The sequence below is a fragment of the Lithobates pipiens genome, unplaced genomic scaffold, assembly GCF_037356315.1.
Source record: "Lithobates pipiens isolate NorthernLeopardFrog02 unplaced genomic scaffold, aLitPip1_a1.2 Scaffold_27, whole genome shotgun sequence".
Taxonomy (NCBI): domain Eukaryota; kingdom Metazoa; phylum Chordata; class Amphibia; order Anura; family Ranidae; genus Lithobates; species Lithobates pipiens.
Genome location: NW_027507788.1, coordinates 231,848,170 through 231,875,409, shown reverse-complemented (window position 1 = coordinate 231,875,409; position 27,240 = coordinate 231,848,170). Strand labels below are relative to the sequence as shown.

At 46.9% G+C, this 27,240-nt stretch overlaps 1 protein-coding gene and 1 long non-coding RNA gene across 3 annotated transcripts in view; one reads left to right on the top strand and one right to left on the bottom strand.

Annotated features, from left to right (window-relative positions):
• Positions 1-3,080: 3,080 nt before the first annotated feature.
• On the top strand, positions 3,081-12,071 carry LOC143934637 (uncharacterized). Of its 2 annotated transcripts, XM_077458400.1 has the most exons (4): positions 3,084-3,574; positions 3,802-3,928; positions 4,782-4,865; positions 8,180-12,071. In XM_077458400.1, the coding sequence occupies exons 2-4, from the start codon at positions 3,867-3,869 to the stop codon at positions 8,859-8,861; spliced, it is 828 nt and encodes a 275-aa protein (XP_077314526.1). In that variant the 5' UTR covers positions 3,084-3,574; positions 3,802-3,866; the 3' UTR covers positions 8,862-12,071. The 2 variants fall into 2 exon arrangements, with proteins under 2 accessions (XP_077314527.1, XP_077314526.1); XM_077458401.1 differs by having other exon boundaries at positions 3,081-3,928.
• A 4,778-nt stretch (positions 12,072-16,849) lies between these two features.
• LOC143934638 (uncharacterized) overlaps positions 16,850-27,240 on the bottom strand; it is a 45,627-nt gene continuing 35,236 nt past the window's right edge. Inside the window, exons 3-5 of the long non-coding RNA XR_013263319.1 lie at positions 19,256-19,301; positions 19,063-19,154; positions 16,850-17,177 (exon numbers count right to left, since the gene is read on the bottom strand). This is a non-coding gene — a long non-coding RNA (uncharacterized LOC143934638). The remainder of the gene's footprint in view (positions 17,178-19,062; positions 19,155-19,255; positions 19,302-27,240) is intronic.

The following is a 27,240-nucleotide window of genomic DNA, read 5'->3' as shown; positions in this document are numbered from 1 at the left end:
CCTTTATCTAGATACACCACGTCTACGGGCCTTCATTTATCTAGATACACCACGTCTACCGTCCTTCCTTTATCCAGATACACCATGTCTACGGGCCTTCCTTTATCTAGATACACCACGTCTACGGGCCTTCCTTTATCTAGATACATCACGTCTACGGGCCTTCATTTATCTAGATACACCACGTCTACGGGCCTTCATTTATCTAGATACACCACATCTACGGGCCTTCCTTTAGCCAGATACACCACGTCTATGGGCCTTCCTTTATCTAGATACACCACGTCTATGGACCTTCCTTTATCCAGATACACTACATCTACGGGCGTTCCTTTATCTAGATACACCACGTCTACGGACCTTCCTTTATCCAGATACACCACGTCTACGGGTCTTCCTTTATCTAGATACACCACGTCTACGGGCCTTCCTTTATCTAGATACACCACGTCTACGGGCCTTCCTTTATCTAGATACACCACGTCTACGGGCCTTCCTTTATCTAGATACACCACGTCTACGGGCCTTCCTTTATCCAGATACACCACGTCTACGGGCCTTCCTTTATCTAGATACACCACGTCTACGGGCCTTCCTTTATCTAGATACACCACGTCTAAGGGCCTTCCTTTATCTAGATACACCACGTCTATGGGCCTTTATTTATCTAGATACACCACGTCTACGGGCCTTCCTTTATCTAGATACACCACGTCCACAGGCCTTCCTTTATCTAGATACACCACGTCTACGGGCCTTCCTTTATCTAGATACACCACGTCTACGGGCCTTCCTTTATCCAGATACACCACATCTACGGGCCTTCCTTTATCTAGATACACCACATCTACGGGCCTTCCTTTATCCAGATACAGCACGTCTACGGGCCTTCCTTTAGCCAGATACACCACGTCTATGGACCTTCCTTTATCCAGATACACCACGTCTACGGGCCTTCCTTTATCCAGATACATCACGTCTACGGGCCTTCCTTTATCTGTATACACTACGTCTACGGACCTTCCTTTATCCACATACACCACGTCTACCGGCCTTCCTTTATCCAGATACACCACGTCTACGGACCTTCCTTTATCCAGATACACCACGTCTACGGGCCTTCCTTTATCTATATACACTACGTCTACGGACCTTCCTTTATCTAGATACACCACGTCTACGGGCCTTCCTTTATCTAGATAGACCACGTCTATGGGCCTTTATTTATCTAGATACACCACGTCTACGGGCCTTCCTTTATCTAGATACACCACGTCTACTGGCCTTCATTTATCTAGATACACCACATCTACGGGCCTTCCTTTATCCAGATACAGCACGTCTACGGGCCTTCCTTTAGCCAGATACACCACGTCTATGGGCATTCCTTTATCTAGATACACCACGTCTACGGGCCTTTATTTATCTAGATACACCACGTCTACGGGCCTTCCTTTATCCAGATACATCACGTCTACGGGCCTTCCTTTATCTAGATACACCACGTCTATGGGCCTTCCTTTATCTAGATACACCACGTCTATGAGCCTTTATTTATCTAGATACACCACGTCTACGGACCTTCCTTTATCTAGATACACCACGTCTACGGGCCTTCCTTTATCTAGATACACCACGTCTATGAGCCTTTATTTATCTAGATACACCACGTCTACGGACCTTCCTTTATCTAGATACACCACGTCTACGGGCCTTTATTTATCTAGATACACCACGTCTACGGGCCTTCCTTTATCTATATACACTACGTCTACGGACCTTCCTTTATCTAGATACACCACGTCTACGGGCCTTCCTTTATCCAGATACACCACGTCTACGGACCTTCCTTTATCCAGATACACCACGTCTACGGGCCTTCCTTTATCTATATACACTACGTCTACGGACCTTCCTTTATCTAGATATACCACGTCTACGGACCTTCCTTTATCTAGATACACCACATCTACGGACCTTCCTTTATCTAGATACACCACGTCTATGGGCCTTCCTTTATCTAGATACACCACGTCTACGGGCCTTCCTTTATCTAGATACACCACGTCTACGGGCCTTACTTTATCTAGATACACCACGTCTACGGGCCTTTATTTATCTAGATACACCACGTCTACGGGCCTTCCTTTATCTAGATACACCACATCTACGGGCCTTCCTTTATCTAGATACACCACGTCTACGGGCCTTCCTTTATCTAGATACACCACATCTACGGGCCTTCCTTTATCTAGATACACCACGTCTACGGGCCTTCATTTATCTAGATACACCACGTCTACGGGCCTTCATTTATCTAGATACACCACGTCTACGGGCCTTCCTTTATCCAGATACACCACGTCTACGGGCCTTCCTTTATCTAGATATACCACGTCTACGGACCTTCCTTTATCTAGATACACCACGTCTACGGGCCTTCCTTTATCTAGATACACCACGTCTACGGGCCTTCCTTTATCTAGATACACCACGTCTACGGGCCTTCCTTTATCTAGATACACCACATCTATGGGCCTTCCTTTATCTAGATACACCACATCTACGGGCCTTCCTTTATCTAGATACACCACGTCTACGGGCCTTCCTTTATATAGATACACCACGTCTACGGACCTTCCTTTATCTAGATACACCACATCTACGGGCCTTCCTTTATCTAGATACACCACATCTACGGGCCTTCCTTTATCTAGATACACCACATCTACGGGCCTTCCTTTATCTAGATACACCACATCTACGGGCCTTCCTTTATATAGATACACCACGTCTACGGACCTTCCTTTATCTAGATACACCACATCTACGGGCCTTCCTTTATCTAGATACACCACATCTACGGGCCTTCCTTTATCCAGATACACCACGTCTACGGGCCTTCCTTTATATAGATACACCACGTCTACGGACCTTCCTTTATCTAGATACACCACATCAATGGGCCTTCCTTTATCTAGATACACCACGTCTACGGGCCTTCCTTTATCTAGATACACCACGTCTACGGGCCTTCCTTTATCTAGTGTGACATTGGGGGAAGTTTAACTCAGTGGTAGATGCCTTTTCAGTAAGTTCACATCGAACAGGAACTTTTGTTTAAGGGCATGGTAGCCCACTTTTATTAAAAAGGAACAACATAAAGTTCATACATGCACTTGGTTGCCCACACAGGGGTTCTTCTGCCAAAAAACAATACATGAAAAATGCCAAGCCACCTGGCTCTCTTCAGCAGCACTGCCACCTAGGCTTTACAATTCAGCCCTCTTGGCCTTATAACAGGGTTCCCGCACAACTACTGCACCTCTTTTCAGTTTCCTTGCTGCTCAGGCCTTCCCCTTCAGGCTCTCATTTGTCTCAGATGCGCACAGCTTTAACACACACAGTGTCTATCTAGACAGCAGCCCCTCACTGCTCTGATCCTCAGACTTGGGTCTCTGGCTTTCTCTAGTGCACTCTCTGCACTCTCTGCACTCTCTGGAGACCTCCTGTCTCTGTTTTTCAGATGGAGAAGTGTTGGGAGAAGAGGACTTGCAGCTCGTTGTCGGGGACGGTAAGAACTTGTATGATGGGAGTACTTTATGCTGCTATCAGGGGATGGGATTGTAATTCTGCAGCTGCTGTCATGGCACATCCTTGGTCATGGCAATCGTCATCCGATGGTTCTCATCTCTTTATAGAGAGCAGGGAATTGTAGGCTCTTGTTTATTTTCTGGACCCGATTTCCCTGATTCTCCTGATTTTAATGGACCCCTCTGTCTGTCCTTCCCTCCCGCACAGGTGACGGTCACCTTCCACGATGTGGCCGCCTGCTTCGAGGAAGAGGACTGGGAGCTTATGGAGCAATGGCAGCAGGATCTGTACCGGGATGCCATGAAGGAGATTCACTCTGCTTTGCACAATCTGGGTGAGTGAGGGGGCACGAGGGCATGGGATGGTGGGGGGTGGGAAATGTAGAGGAGGGAGAATACAACCTCACACGTACAATGGTTTCTGAAGAGCATTTGGCAGACAGTGGAGAGGTATTTCATCACCTGCTTGCCATCTGCTTGAACCCCTTGGACTCTGTAAATGCATTGTTATGCTACGCCCGCTGAAAGCGATAAGGGGGGGTATACCTTCTGTTGCAAAATAGATATTTGCCAGCACACCGCGGATCGACGCAAAGTAGCGCCCAAACGGATAGTTTATTGCATGATCAGAACAGAAGGAGAGTGCAACATTTCGGAGTCACGCAGGACCCCTTCGTCAGACATGTGATCATCGCGTGCCTCCGAAAAACATGGGTGATGTCTGTATCATGTGATCTGGCTAGCTCTGAGGACAAGAAACGGTTTTCTCTCCAGCATAAAAGACACAACTGAGCATGTGCAAGTTGGCTGGCTTTCCCCAGATAGACATTGCAAGGAGGGGGAGGATCTATGCATACAGGATCAAACAGCCCTTTTTTACACAATGTAGAGGATTAACCCTTTACGTTCCACAGTGAGTATAACAAGCATGCTATGACGTGTATATACAGACCGATTTTACTGTTGTGGGTTTAGTAATACTTTCACGGCTGTGTGTTGAGTTATTTTGAGGGGACAGCGAATTGACACTGTTATACAAGCTGTACACTCACTTCTTTACATTGTAGCCAAGTGTCATTTCTTCAGTGTTGTCACATGAAAAGAAAGAATAAAATATTTACAAACATGTGAGGGGTGCACTCACTTTTGTCATAATGTAGATTGTGTTCTCCCTGCCCCCCCCCCCAGGGTACCGGATCCTCAACCCGTATCTCCTGGTGAAGATCGAGAAACACAGAGAACGTTTCCGGAACAACCACAGCCAATCAACAAGTGAGCTCTGCCCCCCTCACTGTGACATAGTTCTGTGTTTTGGTCAGTCCTTACACTTTCTTTCACCAGCTTGTGTTTTATAAAGAGCTAGTTCACCCCCCCCAACAAAGAAAATTGTGTACACACACCTTTTGACAGGAAGTCTGTGATCTTCTGCATAGTCTAGGACTGTATATGGAGATGGGCACTATCTGTCTCTTTGTGTCCCTTTTACTGATACTGGCTTAGGCCCCTTTCACACTGGTGCGGGAGCGGTTTTAACCCCCGCTAGTGGCCGAAAAAGGGTTATAACCACCCGCAAATTGCCGCTGCAGCGCTTTCAATGGGCAGGAGGGGTGAAGGAGGGGTGTATACACCCCTCCTTCACCGCTCCAAAGATGCTGCTTGCAGGAGTATTTTTAACGTCCTGCCAATGCACCGCTGCAGTGTGAAGCCCCCGGGGTTTTAACACTGGAGACACAGAAGCGGCTGTTTCAGGGCGCTTTGCAGGCACTATTTTTAGTACTGTAATGCCTGCAAAGCGCCCCCCCCCCGGGGGGAAAGGGGCCTTACTCATAGAAGGACTTCTGTAAGGACATTTAGGGACAGAGCAGTGAAAGGTTAGAGCCTCTGCCTGGTTTTATTTCTTTTATTCCTTCCTCTACTGGCACCTTATTTATCAGGGTGGGGAAAGTTATCACTAGGGTAATATTTCCAGTCGTGTATTGAGACTGGTATTTTCCTCTCATTGGACAGTGATGGCAGATGGTGGAGTTTGGCCACCATATCAGGAAAACTCACACCCTAGTAATAAAGTGACAGTAAATCAGGGTCATAAGCCCCATACACACTATCAGATTTTCTGCTGGATTTTATTTATTTTCCTTTAGATTTACCAAAACCATATAATAAGGTCAAACCTGTAGGAGTTTCAGTGTGTATGCAACCAGGCAGGCCCTTGTACTATATGGTTTTGGTAAATCTGAAGACAAAAATCAGCAGAAAATCTGATAGTCTGTATGGATATAGAAGGGGGACTTTCTGACTAATCACATGCGGTCATATAGGACAGTGTTTCTCAACTCCAGTCCTCAAGGCGCCCCAACAGGTCATGTTTTCAGGCTTTCCAATATTTTTCACAGCTGATTTGATCAGTTTCACTGCCTTAGTAATTACCACAGCTGGTTCATTTGAGGGAAATGCTGAAAACATGACCTGTTGGGGCGCCTTGAGGAGTTTAGTTGAGAAACACTGATATAGGCGACCAGACAACACCCCCCCCTTTCCAAATCCCTACTACTTGTGTAAAGTCTAAGGCACAGCTGGAGGGGACTATAAGCATGCCATGGCAAATATAATGCAGCTTGTCAAGTCAAAGGGGCTGCTCTGCAACTGCAAGCCCAACGTCTGGCTCGTGTTTGCAGTGCGCAGTAAATTGCAGCAAAATGCAACCACGCATCCGGGAGGCAGTCCTATGTGGTTCTGGCCAGCCTCTGATCCACCACATATTGCTTTTTCAGAGAGACGGCCGCTAGCCTTTGGCCAGATGTTTTACTTTTGTTTGTTTACAATTGAGTAAAGTTATATTTAAAAAAACAAAGAAAAAAAAACCCTTTTAATAGCAAACATGTCAAACGTGCCTGCTTTGTGCACTGAGGTCCTCCTCTTCTCGGGTCCCCCGCTGGCATGCCTCCTCTTCTCTAAATGAAGTGCCTGCTATGGGGGGGGATATGTGTGTGTGTGTGTAGGCGCTCGCTCGCTCCTGAGCCCCACTCTGTATGTCTATTAAACACACAGAACAGTGCTCGGCCCCGCCCCCTCCTCATTGCTATTTGAGCTGTGAATGGCTGACAGCAGCGGGAGCCGTTCGGGAGGCAGAAACCCTGCAGAGCAGCCGCTCTCATGCATATCGCTGGATCATAGTCAGGCAAATGTTAGGGAGGGCTATAGGGAAGTTGTATACTGAAGGTGTACTCTCAAAGAGACTTAAGGCTGTAATTGGTGCTAAAAGCTGTGAATACTTATTTACATGGGATTTTCTCCCTACGTCTTTCAGGACGGCACCTGGAGAGAGCGCAGCTCCACCCACTTTCCCAGGAAACACTGCAGTCAGTTTTTCTTTAAAGACCGGACGCTTCCACCATGGCCTCAGTTGTAGTGTTTCCTCCGACATGGTGGAAGCGCTGCAGGGGTGTGTATAGTTTATATAGGGTTTATAGTTCTTATGTGGTGAAACTTTGTGTATTATAGGGCCCATTCCTATAATATTATTTTTTTTTATTATTTTTTTTTTTGTGATTCAACTGGATGGACTTGTGCCTTTTTTTTAATTTTTTTTAATTTATTTTTTTCAACCTATGTATTAAGTTTTTATAGTGTAGAGCTCATACCATATTTGGACCCATTCCAGAGACTGGGCATCACACTCTAGTTGACTGAATTGGTATCGGATTCCAGTTTATACTGTGGAGCTCACACTCTATTTGGACCTGTGCTAGAAACTGGACATCACACTGTACAGTAGCTGACTGAATTGGTATCGGTTTCTATTTGATACCATGGAGCTTACACCCTATTTGGACCCATTCCAGCAGCTGGACATATAACTGTCGCTGACCGAATTGGTATCGGATTCCCGTTTATACTGTGGAGCTCACACTCTATTTGGACCCATTCCAGAAATTGGACATCACACTGGAGCTGACTGAATTGGTACCAGTTTAGAATGTGGAGCTCACACACTATATGGACCTATTCTAAAAACTGGACATAACATGTATTTGAATTGGTATCAGATTCCAGTTTATAATGTAGAGCTCACACTCTATTTGGACCTGTGCTAGAAACTGGACATCACACTGTAGCTGACTGAATTGGTTTTGGATTAATTTATACTGTAGAGCTCTCAGCTCACACTCCAACATTCCAGAAACTGACTGAATTGGTATTGGTTTCAAGTTGATACTGTGGAGCTCACACTCTATTTGGACTCATTGCAGAAACTGGACATCACACTGTAGCTGACTGAATTGGTATCAGATTCCAGTTTATACTGTGGAGCTCACACTCTATTTGGACCTATTCTAGAAACTGGACATCACACTGTAGCTGACTGAATTGGTATCAGATTCCAGTTTATACTGTGGAGCTCACACTCTATTTGGACCTATTCTAGAAACTGGACATCACACTGTAGCTGACTGAATTGGTATCGGATTCCAGTGTATACTGTGGAGCTCACACTCTATTTGGACTCATTCCAGAAACTGGACATCACACTGTAGCTGACTCCCCTACAATTTTGCATGGTTTTTAATATGTATTTGTTTCCTTAGAGAGGTCGGAGAGGCTCAGGAACTGGCCACCAGAGACCGTTCTCGGAGGCGGGAAGGTATTGCTCGCCAAATCAAACCTGTTGCTGCACTGCATGACTTTGACCAGAACAAACAGACTGAGCCCAAAAAGAACGAGGTACCGTGTGTCTTCTCTGATTGTGAGGTCAGCTTCTCCGGGGTACAGCGTTCCTTCCCCTTGGAAGAAATTTGTCCCTACTTGTCACCAGTGAAGGGTTTCAGGGAAGACGCCCCCATCGGTTTCCAGGAGCGAGGACAGGCGTTTATTCTGTGCAGTGTGTGCAGCAAGACCTTCTGCAATAACTCCAGCTTCCAGGTCCATATGCAGAGCCACACAGGAGAACGGCCCTTTAAATGTACGGACTGTGACAAAAGCTTCATCCGCAGCTCTCACCTGAAGATTCACCTGCGTACCCACACTGGAGAGCGCCCCTACAAGTGCACCGTGTGCGAGAAGAGCTTCCATGACAACTCCAGCTATGCCCGCCACCAGCGCATTCATACAGGAGAGAAACCTTACCAGTGCTCCATCTGCGGGAAATACTTCCGCAAAAAGTCCAACCTGAAGGACCACTACAGGACGCACACTGGGGAACGCCCCTACAAGTGTCAGCACTGTGACAAGAGTTTCCACCAGAGGAACCATCATGCTGACAGCTGCTGAGCGTTCTGCAAACTTTGTTGGGGGTGGGATGAGAACACCCACCTTTCTCCATCATCGAAAGGCTCAGGATTTTTGGAGGCCTTCATTCTTCTCCCCCCAAAGGGTCATGTTTCCAGCCCCTGAGGATTCTGGGAATGGCTGGGATGAAGACTTTGATTCAACCCTCCAAACACCTTTCCAGCTGTTGAGTAGCTTCTTTAGGAAGAGGTTTCCTGTCCGCTCCCTTTAACAGGTTATATTTTCGGTCTCTGAGGATTCTGGGAACTCTTGGGGAGAAATCTCTTCTCCATCTCCTCCTAGGCCTTGTTTCTAAATGTTTGGGCGGTGCGGGTGAAAAACCTGAAAATACGACACAAAAGAAAAGAGGGAGAGTGACTTCTAAATGTAGCAACAGTTGGCCACTCACATGTGCCTCTTCATGATGAAACCACTGGCACCTGTATCCTGTGCCCATCTCCTTGCTGATGGTATTGGTGCAGCAGACCTGGTACCGGCGCCTGACTGGCCTCTCTACTATCTCCGGAACCACACTGGAATGCAGTGGTCCATTGGGCAGGAAGTAACGTCACAGTGACGTGGCTTTACAAAAAGAAGTGTGCGTACTCTGAAACACGTAGCCATGCTCTGCTATCCTCCCACCATGACATCACTTCCACCCCGATGGACCACTGCGTTCCAGCGGGGTTCCGGAGATAGTAGAAAGACCAGCTCTGCTACACCAATACCACCATCAGGGAGACGGATACAGGATACAGATGCCAGTGGTTTTCTTATGAAGCGCGTGTCTTTTATGCACACATGTGAGTAGCCAATTGTTTTTAACCAATTGCTACACTCAAAATGCGTTCTCCCTCTTTTTTTTTTTTTTTCTTTTGTGTCACATCTACAGAGTCTGTTTCTAACACTCGAGTCAGCCGCCATAACTGTGGCCGGTATTTTTGGGGCTATTCCACCAGAGACATTATGATTGGACGTTTATCTTTATTTTAATTACCATTATTCTTTGGCTGGGGGTACCTACCTGCCTGAGTGTGCCATGCACTTGTCTTGTTTTATGCAGGTGAAAAAGTGTCCACTCTGTCCCTGGCAGGCCGTATGACTGGTCATAATGGGCTTCAAAAGAGTGAGTGATCTCCATAGAACCTGATAGATGTCACCGGTCAACAGCCAGTACTAGGCAGTGATTACAAATACCAGTCACATTGGATGTTCTCTGGTGGCTTCCATTGCCCAACTCTTGAAAAGGGTGTTAATCTAAAGCAAGAGGTATGGGATGGTACCGATTCTCAGAGCTGGGCGGCGGTGGCTACCTATAGGGGTTAACCAAAACTTCAAAGAGCAAAATTATGACCCTGGGGAGTGTAGGTCTTTTTATTGACCACTGTGGGGTTGATTAAAGGCAAATGTGCACTCTGCAAAGTGCAATTGCTCCAAGGTTTAGTAGATGAGGTGAAGCTTCCCTTTTGCAAAGAAAAATTAAACAAATACAGCATTTTTGCTTGCACATGATTGGATGATGGAAGTCGGCAGAGCGTCCCCCTCATTTACTAAGCTCTGGAGCAACTGCATAGTAGTAAATCTCCTCCCCAGAGTTCAGGTATCATTCAGATGATGCGGGAATGAGCCATACACAGCTCAAGAATAAACCAGCCGGGTAGAGCAGAGTATGCAGAGAACAGGCTGTATAGCGAATGAGAAGATTTATACAGCCAGGCCATTACTAAATAAGAGGCAGATCGAGGCTTCTGCAATGCTGGAATGCCAGGGGGCCCTTTTTGGCCTGATGGAGGTTATAGACTTGAAGATAGAATCATATTTATATAGCATTGTCTAGGAGTGTGCACTTTGTCTATTGGGGTGTCTTGTGTTCTTCAAAATATCTGGGTTCAGGGTTCCCAGCACAGTCACCCCAATGTCCATAGTAGCTTGCGCCTCTAAGATGCTAAGTGCCCCCTTGTGGGTTTATTTTGTGCAATACAATTAGTCTGTTCTGAGCAATAATCATTGAACATAAGCTACATTCTCACAGGTGATTCTATTTAACACACATAAAAGAGTTTACTAAGCACTTGCCTGTAGTAGGCTGGTGATTAAAGTGTGTTACCCTTAAAATTGATCATTTAACGTGGTAAGAAAGGCTTAAGGTTTTATACCTTCATGCATTCTATGCCTAAAGGTAAAAAAAAAGTCTCTGTGCAGCTCCCCCCCCTCAGCCGACCTTAATACTTACACGAGCCCCATTGCAATCCAGCGATGTGGGGTCTCCACTTCCTCGTTGGCTGTCAATCACAGCCAGTTAGCCAATGAGAAGAGAGAGGGGTGTGGCCGAGCCTCAGCTCTGTTTGTGAATGGAATCGCAGAGCAGCGGCTCAAGAGCAAGCCTGCCTGGGTGCCCCATAGCAAGCTGCTTGCTCTGGAGGCACTCGGCAGCAGGGAGCGGGCCAGGAGCCAAGAAGGGAGTCGTGAAGAGGACGATTGACGCTGATCTGTGCAAAATCACTGCATAGAGCAGGTACGTACAACATGTTTGTTATTTCAAGAAAATGCCTTTAATATAGAAATTTTTTTTTTGCTTAACCACTTGCCGCCCGGCCCAATAACATATTGACGGGGGCAAAGTGGTTTCATAATCCTGATCGGACGTCATATGACGTGATCAGGATTATGAGCCGCTGCGCGCCCCCGGGGGCGCGCATCGCGGCGATCGTTGTTGCGGGGTGTCAGTCTGAAGAGTCTCCGACGTGATCAGCCGTGTCCAAGCCCACCTGTGCCACCTATCAGTGCCACATATCAGTGTCCATCAATGCCACCTCATCAGTGCCACTTCATTGGTGCCACCTCATTGGTGCCCATCAGTGCCGCCTTATCATTGCCCATCAGTGTATCCCCATCAGTGAAGGAGAAAACTTACTTATTTGCAAAGTTTTGAAACTGAAACAAAAAAAAAACATTTTTTTTTTCAAAATTTTCGGGATTTTTTTATTTGTTTAGCAAAAAATAAAAACCACAGAGGTGATCAAATACCACCAAAAGAAAGCTCTATTTGTGGGAAAAAAATGATTAAAATTTCATTTGGGTACCGTGTAGCATGACCGCGCAATTGTCATTCAAAGTGCAACAGCGCTGAAAGCTGAAAATTGGTCTGGGCAGGAAGGTGTTTAAGTGCCCCCCCCGGTATTGAAGTGGTTAATAAAGAAACATAAAAATGTTCATTCTTTGTGCTGTTTCACTTTTATTCTAGTTTACCGATCAGAGTTACAGGATACTGTCCCAACGCATGGCCTGCCTGTAGTTCTGTAATCAGTTTGCTGCCATGCACCTTTCCCATCCCTGTTCATGGCCAACGCCCTTTGGACAGAAATCCACGGGAAAGTTTGTTTGAAGTCCGATCGTGTACACTAAGCAGTCATGAAATTGAGCCCAGGTTCACACTGATGTGGGTTAGAAATTGTTCGAGTTCAGCTGAATCTGCACAGTTTCAAACCGGTGTTCTGTCCAAAAATGTCCGCCTATCGAATAGTGTCCGCTGTGTACTGCGCAGGCGCAGTGCGGAGCACAAGGAGATTCGGAAAATCTCCAAAGATGAATGGCACCTGTGCCGTGAGTCCAGGTGCAAGCCCCGCCGTCCACGTGGACATAGGGCTGCACATATTAGAGGGCCGCTCACCACGCTTCGGGCACAGCCTCGCTCTGCTCGGCTCTTTTTATTCTAACTCTATGTCCACTTGGATGGTGGGGCTTAAACCTGGACTCACAGCGGAGGCGCCATTCATGTTCGGAATCTGCTTTAATATTTGTCAGATGGAGCAGTAGCCCGTAATAGGTGGCCAGTGGGAGGAGGAACAGTGCCCCATCACTGGTGGCCAGTGGGAGGAGGAACAGTGCCCCATCACTGGTGGCCAGTGGGAGGAGGAACAGTGTCCCATCACTGGTGGCCAGTAGGAGGAGCAACAGTGTCCCATCACTGGTGGCCAGTGGGAGGAAGAACGGTGTCCCATCACTGGTGGCCAGTGGGAGGAGGAACAGTGTCCCATCACTGGTGGCCAGTGGGAGGAGGAACAGTGTCCCATCACTGGTGGCCAGCGGGAGGAGGAACAGTGTCCCATCACTGGTGGCCAGCGGGAGGAGGAACAGTGTCCCATCACTGGTGGCCAGCGGGAGGAGGAACAGTGTCCCATCACTGGTGGCCAGTGGGAGGAGGAACAGTGTCCCATCACTGGTGGCCAGCGGGAGGAGGAACAGTGCCCCATCACTGGTGGCCAGTAGGAGGAGGAACGGTGTCCCATCATTGGTGGCCAGTGGGAGGAGGAACAGTGTCCCATCACTGGTGGCCAGTGGGAGGAGCAACAGTGTCCCATCACTGGTGGCCAGTGGGAGGAAGAACGGTGTCCCATCACTGGTGGCCAGTGGGAGGAGCAACAGTGTCCCATCACTGGTGGCCAGTGGGAGGAAGAACGGTGTCCCATCACTGGTGGCCAGTGGGAGGAGGAACAGTGCCCCAAGTACTAGATATAAGCTACCAGAGGGCCACAGTTTGAAGACCACTACTCTAGAGTTTCTGCAGAATGTTGTATGCATCCGATAGGCAGGAGTTCTGTGTTGATGGAAATGTCTTGTGAAGAGAGAATGACCAGATTGGTGTGAACTATCAGAAAAGTACAGTAAATAATCGCTACACATGGGGTGATCAGAACCTCATCTCAGTATGTACAATACATGAAATAACTGAAGCTGGTTCTGAAAGAAAAACCACCTTCCCCAGTACTAGTATAATGTGCCTAATAAACTGCTTAAAGAGGACCTTCCCATACCCATAATGCGGGGGCTGCCCATATGAAAATCCAACAGATTTCCTGAAGGGCTCTGCCTGGCCTATAGAACCCCATTTCCCGTGAGATCCATACATATACACACACACACACACACACACACACACACACACATATACATTTTTCTCAATTGTATTTTAGTGTAAATATGAGATGTGAGGTCTTTTTGACCCCAGATCTCATTAAAGAGATCCTGTCTTTTTTTTTCTATTACCAGGGATGTTTACATTCCTTGTAATAGGAATAAAAGTGGCAATAATTTATTTTTTAAAAACAAGTGTAAAAGGTAAAATAAGAAAATTCTTTTTTTTTTTCCGCAGAAGCGAGCGCATACGTGATCAGCGCCTGCATATAAAAACAGCGTTCAAACCACACATGTGAGGTATCGCCACGATTGTTAAAGACCAATAATTCCAGGCCTAGACCTTCTCTGTATCTCAAAACATGCAACCTGTAGAATATTTTTATTTTTTTAAACGTCGCCTTTCCACGAGCGGGTGCAATTTTGAAGCAACATTATTTTGTGTGTGTGTATTTTTTCCCCAAAAAAGAAGTGTGCGTTTGTAAGACCGCTGCGCAAATACCGCATGACACAAAGTATTGCAACAACCAGCATTTTATTCTCTAGGGTGTTCAAAAAAATAAATAAAAATGTATAACGTTTGGAGGTTCCAACTAATTTTCTACCAAAATAAAAAAAAAACAAAAAAAAAAAGCAGTTTTTAAGTTGTAAACAATACTCAGAAAGAGGCTCAGTCCTTAAGTGGTTAAAGTGTTCTTCTAGCCAAAATGTGTTTTAGTTTTAGGTGGAGCAGGGAAAAGGGTAAATGGTTTGCCTTTATGTCCACAGATCTATTGTCAGTAGTTACATCAGACCAACCAAAGATGGCGGCTGAGCTCACAAATGATATTGCTGGAGGGGAAACTTGTCTGTTTTCAACCTCACCTACTATGTCATTTACCATTTAGGGCAGTGTTTCTCAACTCCACTCCTCAAGGCACCCCCAACATGTCTCGTTTTCAGACTATTATTTTGCACAGGTGATTTGATCAGTTTCAATGCCTTAGTAATTGCCACAGCCGTTTCATCTGAGGGAAATCCCAAAAACATGACCTGCTGGGGCATCTTAAGGACTGCAGTTAAGAACTGCTTTAGGGCACAGAGGTACACTGAAAAAAAAATAAACACACTTTTGGTGCATTTTCCAACATGCTCCTGTAAAATACAGGCATATCACTCAAAGTGCACCAAAAACGGCATTCCCCATTGACTTCAATGAGAAGGTGCGTTTTTTTGTGCACTTTTGAAACAGGGCTTGAATAATACTTTTTTTTTTGCATTTTACATTTGTTTTTTGTGGGACACACACACAAACACACACACGAGCATTTTTTTTATTTTATTTTTTTTAAATAAAAGTTAGATCAACTTCACACAGAAACATTGACAAGCTTGGAAAGTGTTTTAATAATTAACATCTACAAAACATGAATATAAAACAAGACAAACAGGAAAGAGGGAATATAAGGACAATGAAAGAGCCAACAGACAGTTTAAACTCTCTTGTACTGGACATCAGTTTTAAAAAGGCACATTGACTGTAATGTTTACCTGTTATAGCATGAGGCTGTAATATATTCTCCAACCTGAAGGTGGCACTATGCCATAACTTCAGGCTGGTGTTTCATCAGATATGGCGACCTGCCAGAAAGTGTAACGGAAGTGATGTTCCGTCGCTGCCATCTTGCTACACCTCGCACTCGTCCAATGTAAGGATGAAGTGAGAAGGAGATAAGCGAAAATCTGGTTACACCCACCAGAGTTTTGCATTTTACACTTTTTAATAGTAAACTGAGTTTATATAGTGATACACAGTACTTATAACTATGTGTGAATGTTTACATGTTGAGTTTTAAAAGCAGCAAACTTCTGACAGATTGACAAACCTGCAAGATCAGCACGCATGCCGCAGCTTTTACAGTTCAACATGACATCGGTAAGTCGAAGTTGTATGTACTGCATTTCACTATATAAAGTCAGTTTACTGTTAAAAAAAAAAAAAAACACGTGTAAAATGTAAAACTCTGGTGGGTGTAACAAGATGTCCGCTTACCCCCTTCTCACTGTATCCTTACTGTGGAGGTGTACGGGGTGTAACAAGATGTCCCCTTACCCCCTTCTCACTGTATCCTTACTGTGGAGGTGTACGGGGTGTAACAAGATGTCCCCTTACCCCTTCTCACTGTATCCTGACCGTGGAGGAGTACGGGGTGTAACAAGATGTCTGCTTTCCCCCTTCTCACCGTATCCTCACTAGGGACAAGTGCGGGGTGTAGCAAGATGGCGGCGACGAAACGTCACTTGCGTTACACTTTGACGGTTCGCCTAATCTGACAAAACACCAGCAGGAACCTACTAAAGACTAATCATCTTCTGCTATGAGCTCCAGGCAGCCATCTTGGAGAGGACAGCAGGCCGTGCCTACAAGCCAACTCCCTCCAGCTTTTTTCTTTAATACTTCTAGTAGGGCAGGAGGAACAGGTTCTATGCTATGCAAAGGCCCAAAAAGTATCTTCCTTGGTCTGAGCAGCCAATCAATGTCTCAGATTTACAAAGAAATCCCAACCATGGCTCAGAACTAGAAGTATCTGGCATACAGCAGCCTGGTAGGACCTTAGGGCAGCTTACATAAGTCAATAGGTACTTGAGGGCTGTTTGCTGCAGTTATGTGTAGAGAACTGCAAAGGGGTTGCTGGAGGTAAAGTGGGAAGTAAACTCTCCATTTACACTTTCCCCCCATATGAAAGTGCACCTTGTATCACGTTTAGGTTTTGTACAAATCAAACCCTACCTCCAGCACCCAAACACCCTTGTAATACCTGGTTGCCACAGTTATTCTAAAATAAAAGCTGGGCTGGGCATGTGCCTTATAGGATGTGACCATGATGGATGGGGGCAGCAGAAGTGTCTTCAGGAAGACTCCAAAAGGTGGCACCATCATTGGCTAGAGGTAGGTTTGTGTGCCTCAGTGCTATATACAGCAAGGCCAGCAATACTTTCACATTGGAATGACATACATGATGTCAGGGACCTGCTACGTGGGACATAACTGCTGAGTTTACTTCTAGCCTCATATGGCAGCATTAGTACCTCTGATGAAGAGCAGAGCTCACCATTGCTCTAATCTACCATTCTAGAAAACATTACAGCAACACAAAGCTGCCTTCTCATAGTTAAAAACATTAAAACCATTCCAACAGAAACCTTTAAACAGAATTCTAAATGACTACTTGACCCCCTGCGCTTCCAAGGCCTCCACAATTGGAGGTGCAGAAGGCCGTTCCTTGGGGTTCTCGCTGGTGCACACGAAGAACAATTCAATCACCTTCTGGTAGGACTCATCCAGCTTGTCCATGTTAAGTGCCGGTCTCGTGCCCAAAGCTTCGTAATAAGCGCCCTCATCAAAGTCATCCATGAAGGATTCCTCTGGACAGAGAATGGAGATGAACAGTTATTGATTACAGACGGCACAATCAGAATCAGAATTTAAAGTCTACCACATACCCCTACTTGATGGGAGTTTAAAGAAAAAGAAAATCATCTTCCTCCCATCACACAGCTGTAAAATGCCAGCTCCTCGGACCAGTACAAACTAGCATTTGACATTCCAATCAAGAGCTTCGTTGTCCATTAGAGAGAAGAAGATGTGACACATTTAGGGGCCTGAAATCCAAGGAGCTCCATGGGGACACAGGAATTGATTTTAAGAATAATACTAAGCACTGCCGCAGAATTGTAGAGGATTTGGTGGATATGAAAAGGGGCCATTAACCACCTCAATACTCAAGACCAAATATTGTAAAACAAACAAACAAAAAAAAGTCTGTTTCTGTTAGAAAATGTTGTAAATAAGTCATTTTTCTCCTGCACCGATGGGGTACAGATGAGGCGGCACCGATGGGGTACAGATGAGGTGGCACCGATGGGGTACAGATGGGGTACAGATGAGGCGGCACCGATGGGGCACAGATGAGGCGACACCGATGGGGCACAGATGAGGCGGCACCGATGGGGTACAGATGGGGCGGCACCGATGATATGTACAGGTCTCCCCTGTGAGGAAATGCTGCTGATCGGCTCTCTCCTCCCACTCTTTCAGTGAGAGAGTCAAGCAGATAACTGCCATTTCCTTGTTTACATATGATTGGACACAGCTGATCACATGGGTAAAGAGCCGATGTTTCTTTACTGAGATCGGAGACGCGCCCAGAACAAGAGACGATCGGTGACAGCCCCTCAGGGAAGCACGGGGAGAGGCTTGTTTACACAGACCTCTCCTCCTCCTTCAGCTCTGTGACCCGATCGCGGGACACCAGCGGCGATCGGGTCCGCTGGTCCCGCGGCCACAGATCACAGGACCGGGTCGGGAGCCAGCCGCGCGCTCCCGACCCACGGCTGGGCACTTAAAGAATCACGTACCGGTACGTGATTGTGCCCAGCCGTGCCATTCTGCCGACGTATATATTGGCGCGAGGCGGTCCTTAAGTGGTTAAAGCAGGGCTGATCCTCCACTCCTCCCCATAGCTAGACACCAGTCCCAGCTGCTTCTGTAAATTCTACATAAATGATTAGCCCTTACTTACATTGGCCACAGCCAGAAATACTAGGGGGCCGAGAAACTTGCTTTGAACCTTAAAATTATGTTTTTCAATAAACAAAAAACCACAGACTTTAGAAGAACATGTTATACTACTTAACTGCACAGATCGGCCCTGAGACAGTAAAGCCTGGAAAAGGCGGCTGCCTCTCCACAGGTCATGCAATCTTCTGGGACCTGTGACGTTTCCCAGAAAATTGCAGGGGGGAGGGGTGAGAACTTCTGCCCAAGCAGAAGTGGGTGCAGGAACCTGTTGAAACTAGGTGATGGGGGGTGGTAAAAGCAGTACATCCCTTTTGGGCGGAGCTCCGATTTAAGGCTGGGTTCACACGGTTTGTGGAGCGCCCCTGTTCTCCATTTTTTATGGGGGGGGGGGCAGAATTTTGCCTCAATTCAGACCTGAAAACAGCCAAAGACACACCGGACCCTTCTGCAGTGCGCTCTGTAGCCGCCCCGGAGATGTGTGAAGCGGCTCCAATGACAGCCGGTCACACTCTCCCGTCATGTGAAATGGATGCGGGGAAACCCTCATCCAATTCCCACAAGTGTGAACCCGGCCTTCACTTCCGATATGTAGTCACCAATATGCAGGACTTACCTGTCCTAGATTTGCTGACTAGTAACACGTCCTACTTTGTCATCTATTTTGGAACATTCTCCCCCTCCCCCCACCTTTATTCTCCGACAAAACAAGATGATGAATGCTGAGCTGACCTTTTCATCAGGTAAACGCTGACACCGGTTCCATAAGCAAACTTCTGCATGAATGGTGAAGCTGGGATGGCGAACGTTGGTGATGGACACATCTGTGAATAAAAGAGGATTGGCTTCATTAGCTTGGAGGATGTACGTTGTGTTTCAAGGTTTCTCCCAGCAACACTGGGAGAGAATTAGGGCTGCAACTAACCATTATTTTCACCATCCATTAGTTGGCCGATTAATCGCTTAATAACCTTAAAAAAAAAAAGTGGATCAAATTGACGTTCATTTTCAACCACAGTGAGGGGAAAATGTAGAAATAACAGAAAAGGTCTTAGTGGAAGGAATTTTCAGACAGTGGATGTGGTTTTCATTCAGATATTACCTTCATTTTAAAAACAAGTGAAAATTTCAAACAAAATTCTTTCATTCAGCGAATGTAGAAAGATTTTTAGTCTGAATATTCTCATCTGAAAATGGATCGGTGTGGTCAGCACAAGGCTCGGTACACACCTATGCAGTTTGCTTTTGATCTGTTTCTGCAGTGCCTTTTGCTGTGCGTTTTGATTTTTGCGCACGTGATTTTTCTGCAATTTGTATTTTTAAATTTTTTTTGGGCACACAAATTGCTGCAAAAACACATGACACGCTTTTCTGCAGCTTCTCCATTGAAGTATATTGAACCAATAAAGCATTATTTTGCGTTTAAAAGTCCCCGACCCTTTCAGATGTGAACGTGTCCCATAGGAAACCATGGAAATGAACTGCAGTGCATTTCTGCAAAAAGCACCAAAAACGCATAGATGTGAACCGGGTCTAACGCGTTTAGTAACATAATGGGGTTAAAAACTAAAAAAATAAAATGAGCCCTTTATAGTAGAAAAAGCCGATAATCACTACTGAAAGGAGTTCATTTTTTACTTTAGAACAGTGACAGGAATATTTATAGTAGCGATTATTTGCTATCTTTGTATTATAAAGGGCTCATTTTAGGTTTTTTTAACCCATTAGGTTACCAGCCGATTCATCGATTATGAAAATAGGAATCGATTCATTTCATAATGGATTAGTTGTTTCAGCCCTAGAGAGACTATTGTGATTAGGGTTGCCACCTGTCCAGGATTCACCCGGACAGTTCGGGTTTGGAATCATGTGTCCGGGTTTCAGACTGTCTGAGACCCAGACACATTATTTAAACTGTACTATGGCCTCCCAGCTGGGTTGCTGGCTGCAGTTGTCTAAGCTGAGAGTGTCTGTAACACTCTCTTTCACACAGCCCAAAACCAGCACTAACAATTCCCTCTTCCCCAACAAAACACACACAGACAGGAGAGGAGAGAGGGCTCAATCTGCACCTCTTCCCCCCACCCCCTACTCCTCTTTGTCTGCCCACATTCCAATGCCTGGTGCTGTGCCTCAGAAAAAGGAAAGTGGGGGCCGAAAATTTGAAGCCCAGCAGCCTCAGATACATTTGGATGAGAGGTGCTGACTTCCAAAGGATGAGTGAGCTCACCATCCCTCCGTGTCTGAAGTCTACCCCTTCTCTCTCCTGCCTCTGAGAGAGTACACTAAGGTAAATCAGGGTTCTCACCATACATCAGTGTTCTCAGTGTCCCCCCTTAAATCAGGGTTCCCAGAGCATCCCTTATGTTAGAGTCCCCAGAATTCTCCCTTACATCAGAGTCTGCAGAGTCCCCCCTTAGAGTGAAAGGGAACTCTGTGAGTTCAGATATAAAGGGGGACTCCGTGGACTCTGACGTAAAGGGGGACTCTTGTTATTAACTTCATATGATTAGAAATATTATTTAATACCAAAATATATCTATAGTTTATACTATAATAAAAATTGGTGTGCACCGATCAAGTGTTTGGGTTTGAGGTGAAGAAAAGGTGACAACCCTAATTGTGATCATGGGAGGAATCGGGCCGCAGCACCTCAGAAATCAGCCAGAAGAGGCGAGACAATGTTATGTGAGCAGCACAGACCTCTCCAATCCCGGGGCGGGAGATCACACTGACAGCACAAAGCTTAGACTATATACCTCTATACTGCTCAGTCCCAAACATCCAGACTGCAAAACTACATCAGATGCCTGTTTTTACCGCCCCCCGCCCAACTCACCATCTGAAAGATCTATTTCATGAGTAGTTCTTCCCGTTATTACCAGTTCATAATTACAGACCTTCCCAGCTGCTTGCTCTGGGGGGCACCTGAGCAGGGCTCCATCCCAAGTTATTGCTCGGTGTGCCCAGTCACAGAGTGCAGCTCAGCCCCCCCCCCCCTCTCATTATCTCAGATTGACAGTATACAGAGCCAATGAATGAGAAGAGACCCGGGAGAGCCACTGACCTCCTGCACATTACTGGCTCAGGTAAGTATAAGGAGGGGGCTGCTGCACCCAGGTGCCTTTTCTTTTTACAACCACTTTAACCGCTTTAGCCCCGAAAGATTTTACCCCCCTCCTGACCAGAGAACTTTTTGCAATTCAGCACTGCGTCGCTTTAACTGACCATTATGCAGTTGGGTGACGTAGCATCCAAAAATAAATAAATAAATAATTCCCCCCCCCCCACCACAAATAGAGCTTTCTTTTGGAGGTATTTAATCGCCTCTTCATTTTTTCTTTTTTGCGTTATAAACAAAAAAAGCGACAATTTTGAAAACAAAAAATAAAACAAAGCAATGTTTTTTTTACTTTTTGCTATAATAAATATCCCCCAAAGATATATAAAAAATATTTTTTCCCCAGTTTAGGCCGACACGTATTCTACATATTTTTGTAGAAAAAAAAAAATCAATAAGTGTATATTGATTGGTTTACGCAAAAGGTAAAGCGTCTACAAAATAGGGATAGTTATGGCATATTTATTATTTTATTATTTTTACTAGTAATGCCGGCGACTTGCAACTTTTACCGGGACGGCAACATGGCGGACACGTCGGACAATTTTGACACATTTTTTGGGACTATTGGCATTTATACAGCGATCAATGCTATAAATATGCATCAATTACTGTAAACATGTCACTGGCAGGGAAGGGGTTAACACTAGGGGGCGATCAAGGGGTTAATGCGTCCTCTACTACATGTTCTAACTGAAGGGGGGGAGGGGACTGTGTAGGGGAGATGACAGATGGCTCTTCATACTCTGTGTGAACAGATGATCTGTCTCTTCTCCCCTCAGATAAGAAACACACAGATCGCTGTTCTCCGGGTGATGGCATCGGTTCCATGGACGAGCACGCGCGCCCCTAGTGGCTGAATATGGAAGCAACGTAACATGACGGCGATTCGCAGAGCCGCGTTTCCGCAGTACAACCGCGGCGGCTGGTCGGCAAGCCGTTAACTACTTTCCACCGGCGCTATAGAAAGACTGTTACAGCGCGGCCTTCCGGTGGTGGGAGGGAGACCACAGATGTCCTCCCGTGATGGTGCCGCTCACGTGCCCCCTTGGCGCGCTCTCCAATCATCGAGTTCTTCCCACTCAGCTGATCACAGAACAGGGTAAAGAGCCAATCGCTGCGGCACTTTATCACATGATCAGCTCTCAGCCAACAGCTGATCACGGAAGTAAACAGAAGCCGATTATCTGCTTTTTTATTCTCACAATCAGCGGAAGGAGAAAATAAAGCAGCCAGTAACCAGCTTCTGTTACAGGGACATCGGTCCCAATATGTGCCCATCAGTGCCGCTAGTCTGTGCCCCCTACCCGTGCCTCATCAGTGTCACCTACCAGTGCCACTAAAGTGTGCCCCCTACCCGTGCCTCATCAGTGTCACCTACCAGTGCCACTAAAGTGTGCCCCCTACCCGTGCCTCATCAGTGTCACCTACCAGTGCCACTAAAGTGTGCCCCCTACCCGTGCCTCATCAGTGTCACCTACCAGTGCCACTAAAGTGTGCCCCCTACCCGTGCCTCATCAGTGTCACCTACCAGTGCCACTAAAGTGTGCCCCCTACCCGTGCCTCATCAGTGTCACCTACCAGTGCCACTAAAGTGTGCCCCCTACCCGTGCCTCATCAGTGTCACCTACCAGTGCCACTAAAGTGTGCCCCCTACCCGTGCCTCATCAGTGTCACCTACCAGTGTCACTAAAGTGTGCCCCCCTACCCGTGCCTCATCATTGTCACCTACCAGTGTCACTAAAGTGTGCCCCCTACCCGTGCCTCATCAGTGTCACCTACCAGTGTCACTAAAGTGTGCCCCCCTACCCGTGCCTCATCAGTGTCACTAAAGTGTGCCCCCCTACCCGTGCCTCATCATTGTCACCTACCAGTGCCACTAAAGTGTGCCCCCCTACCCGTGCCTCATCAGTGTCACCTACCAGTGTCACTAAAGTGTGCCCCCTACCCGTGCCTCATCAGTGTCACCTACCAGTGCCACTAAAGTGTGCCCCCTACCAACATCCCATCCCCTAACATCCCATCAATACTCCTCCAGACTACACCCCTCCTCCTCCGAGAAATACACCCCACCTCATCGAAGAGCACCGACACCTGAAGAGCGACAGAGAACATCCCATCAATACTCCTCATTACACCCCTCCCCCTCCGAGAAATACACCCCCACCTCATCGAAGAGCACCGACACATGAAGAGCGACAGAGAACCTCCCATCAATACTCCTCATCACCTCACCTTACACCCCTCCCCCTCACCTGACACCCCTCCATCTCACACTGCCCCTCCCCCTCTGTATAGCTGAGTAGAGTTGGGGTCCCGCCTGGGATGATGGGGGATGGTAGTAGAGCTCAGCCTATGATTGGTCCTCTGTGTGTGTTGGGGGAGGGGGACCCTCTATAGTGGACACTCCCCCTCCCCCTCGATACTTCGGGGTCTCACCTGGCGAGAGATGATCATGACTACCAGACACTGTGCGTTTCAATCCCTGCCCCGCCCCTTCCGCTACCGGCCCCACCTTCCTTGCTGGTCACTTGTCCCGCCGCTGATTGGACGCCTCCATATTAGTAAACAGAGAGGAGGAATGAGGGGTGGGGCTGTGTCTCTTATCTCCTCCCCCTGCAGTGTACGGTTACCACGGAGATGAGTGCGAGGAGGGTGGAGCCTGTGTGATAGGGGAGGAGCTGAGAGACAAAGGGTGGAGAGTGAAGATTTCATACAAGAGAATCAGGCGGACTGACCGCTGCAGCGCTGGCTCCGGTGTTCCGTCAGATTCCGCGACCCCTCAGAATTAGTAACGGAAGTGACGATCCGTCGCCGCCATCTTGCTACACCCCGCACTCCTCCACTGTGAGGATAGACCGAGAAGGGGGGGGGGGGAAGGCGGACATCTTGTTACACCCGCCGGAGTTTTGCATTTTACACTTTTTATAAAACACAAAATCGGAGGTTATATGGTGAAATCCCACGGACTGAACTCAGAGTTTTCTGTCACATTAGCAAACGTGTGAGGTGGGCAGGTTTGCCGCGGCTTTTAAAATGTAACATCCAAACATTCCGATTTCTAAATACTCTATTTATGCATCAAACTCCGGTGGGTGTAACAAGATGTCCGCCTTCTCAGTGTATGCTTACTATAGAGGAGTGCGGGGTATAGTAAGATGGCGGTGACTGAACGTCACTTCCGTTATCAATTGTGATTGGTTGGTAGAGTGCGGTACGGATCGTCACACGGCGGGCGGCCCCGGGGAGCAGCGTGAGGCTCATCACCCCTCCCCCCCTCATGGAGAAATAATTGGTGTGTAATAATGATAAAATAAAAGAAATGAAAAGATTTGATGTGCGGAGAGGATTTCTAAGGCTCCATTCACAATGTTATCATAAGAATAGAGATCTTTATTTCAGCCATGGGACTGTAAGGGTTAAATCTCATTCACAATAACATGTTCTTCCAGGAGCCGTATATCCCTATTACATCCGTATACTGGCTCCTTTAAGAAAAATCGTCAGTTAATTTTTCAAAAAAAAAAAAAAAAAAAAAGTCACATGACTGCACTGTGATTTCATTGGCTGAGCCAAAGTCACTGTGATTGGCTGAGCCAAAGTCACTGTGATTGGCTGAGCCAAAGTCACTGTGATTGGCTGAGCCAAAGTCGCTGTGATTTCATTGGCTGAGTCCCCCTATATATTCAGACGCTGGGGCAGAATTCATCAGAAGTTGACTGTCCACTGACAAGTGAGGTTGGCTTTTATCTCTCCTGAGAGATACCTTGTGATATTATTGGATTTGATTTCGGTCAATTCAATTTCATTGCAATATTTGTTGTCATACATTTAAAGCGAGTTTCTTTATTCTTAATAATGAACCGATTTAAATGTAATCAGATTGTTTCTCTGAAAAACACCAAAGAGAAACCCAGCAAAGGAAGGGCCATGGTAGGAGGTGTCAGTGACCAGCCTGCAGATACCCCAACCAAAAAGCCCTCCAAGCTGAAGAGGACCCGAGCGTTTGTGCGCGGCTGTTTCAGAGCCGTCGTTCGATGTTTCGGTTCCGGCTGTAAAGCCAATAGACATCACCGGGATACAGACACTGAGATTGGTAAGTGTTTTTTATTCAAAGATTTTATTTTTTTTTTTATAATTTTTTTTTTTTTTTTTCCCAAAAAATTTTTTTTTCACTTTTTTTTTTTTTCACTTTTTTTTTTCAAAGTATATTATTTTCTTCATTTTTTTTTTCAAAAAAAATTTTTTTTTTTTCAAAAAAAATTTTTTTTTTCAAAAAAATGTTTTGGGGTCACATTCCCATAGGTACATATGTTTTTTTTCATATTTTTTAAATCAAGTCCTTTTTTATGACATTTTTTAGTTACAATCAACACAAGACATACACCAGGGCTCCACAAACCCCAGGCGCCAGGTCACCAATGCCACCAGAAATCACAACCTGGCGCCTAAGCTGCCACCAGCCCACTCACTATCACTATTAACAATGACTGACCCCCTCCCCCCTCCTCCACACTCTGCGGCTGCGCACTGTGTGTGACACTGACAAGCAAAGGAGAGATTTCAGCTTGATGTCTGTGTGGGAGGGAACCGGCCGGGGTGGGCGGGAACCGTCCGGGGTGGGAGGGAACCGTCCGGGGTGGGAGGGAACCGGCCGGGGTGGGCGGGACCCGGCCGGGGTGGGCGGGACCCGGCAGCTATCAAACACCAGCCTATGGAATCTGGGCGGGCCGCTACGTGTATGTGGCCGCGCCTCTTTTCTTAAGCAGCCCAATCGTTGGCCGGTGTTTGATAGCTGCTGAGTCCCGCCCACACAGCCGGGGCCCGCCCACCCCGACTCAAGCTCAAAGCTGACATATCCGCTGTAGTGTCATATTTTGCTCCCCATCATAGAACACTCCGGAAGGGACGTTGCGGCCGGAAATTTTGCACTGCGCATGCGCGATGCGTTCCAAATGCTTGCACCATGCGTTCCAGAGGATTTCCGACAATGTAGTTCAGTGAAAGCGTCAGATAATGTCACGGGAGTGAGGGGAGGTAATCGTGACATTAACTTTAGACAGAGCGGAGAGCGGCGGAGAGAGAGCGGGTAACTGTGGCTCAGGGAGGGGATTACCTCCCCTCACTTCTCTGACATTATCTGACGGTTTCACTGGTCTGCATTGTGGCAAATCATTTGGAACGCATGGCGCAAGTGTTTGGAACGCATGGCGCATGCGCAGTGCTAAATTTCTGGCCGCAGCGCCACTTCCGGAACATTCTATGATGGGGAGCAAAATATGACACTACACCGCCTCTCTGTTACTTGTCAGCTTCACACCCCGGCCGGGTCCCGCCCATTCCGACATTAAAGCGGGAGTCCGCCATTTTTTTTTTTTTTAAAGTCAGCAGCTACAAATACTGCAGCTGCTGACTTTTAAAACAATGACACTTACCCGCCCAGCGCGCCCGCGATGTCGGCACCCGAAGCCGATCTCTCGATCGTCTCTCTGGTGCTGCCGCCGCCATCTTGGGTATGGGAATCAGGAAGTGGAGCCTTTCGGCTTCATTTCCCGGTTCCCTACTGCGCATGCGCGAGTCGCACTGCGCAATAAGGATGGTCCCCGCTGTCTCTGGGATCCGTGTGTTTCCCAGCAGGTAGCGGGGGACCTTCGGAAAGGGGCGTAGATTCTGCGGAAAGGGGCGTGGATTCTGCAGAATCTACGCCGGTAGTGATGCAGATACCTGTACTGTACAGGTACCTGCACCCCCCTCCCCCCTGAAAGGTGCCAATTGTGGCGCCGGAGGGG

Bases quoted from the DNA above. Each gene is read 5' to 3' on its own strand.
- LOC143934637 (XM_077458401.1), top strand. From the start codon at position 3,867: ATGGCAGCAGGATCTGTACCGGGATGCCATGAAGGAGATTCACTCTGC. The intron at 3,929-4,781 runs GTGAGTGAGGGG...CCCCCCCCCCAG, and splicing joins CTCTGCTTTGCACAATCTGG to GGTACCGGATCCTCAACCCG. The intron at 4,866-8,179 runs GTGAGCTCTGCC...TTGTTTCCTTAG, and splicing joins CAACCACAGCCAATCAACAA to AGAGGTCGGAGAGGCTCAGG.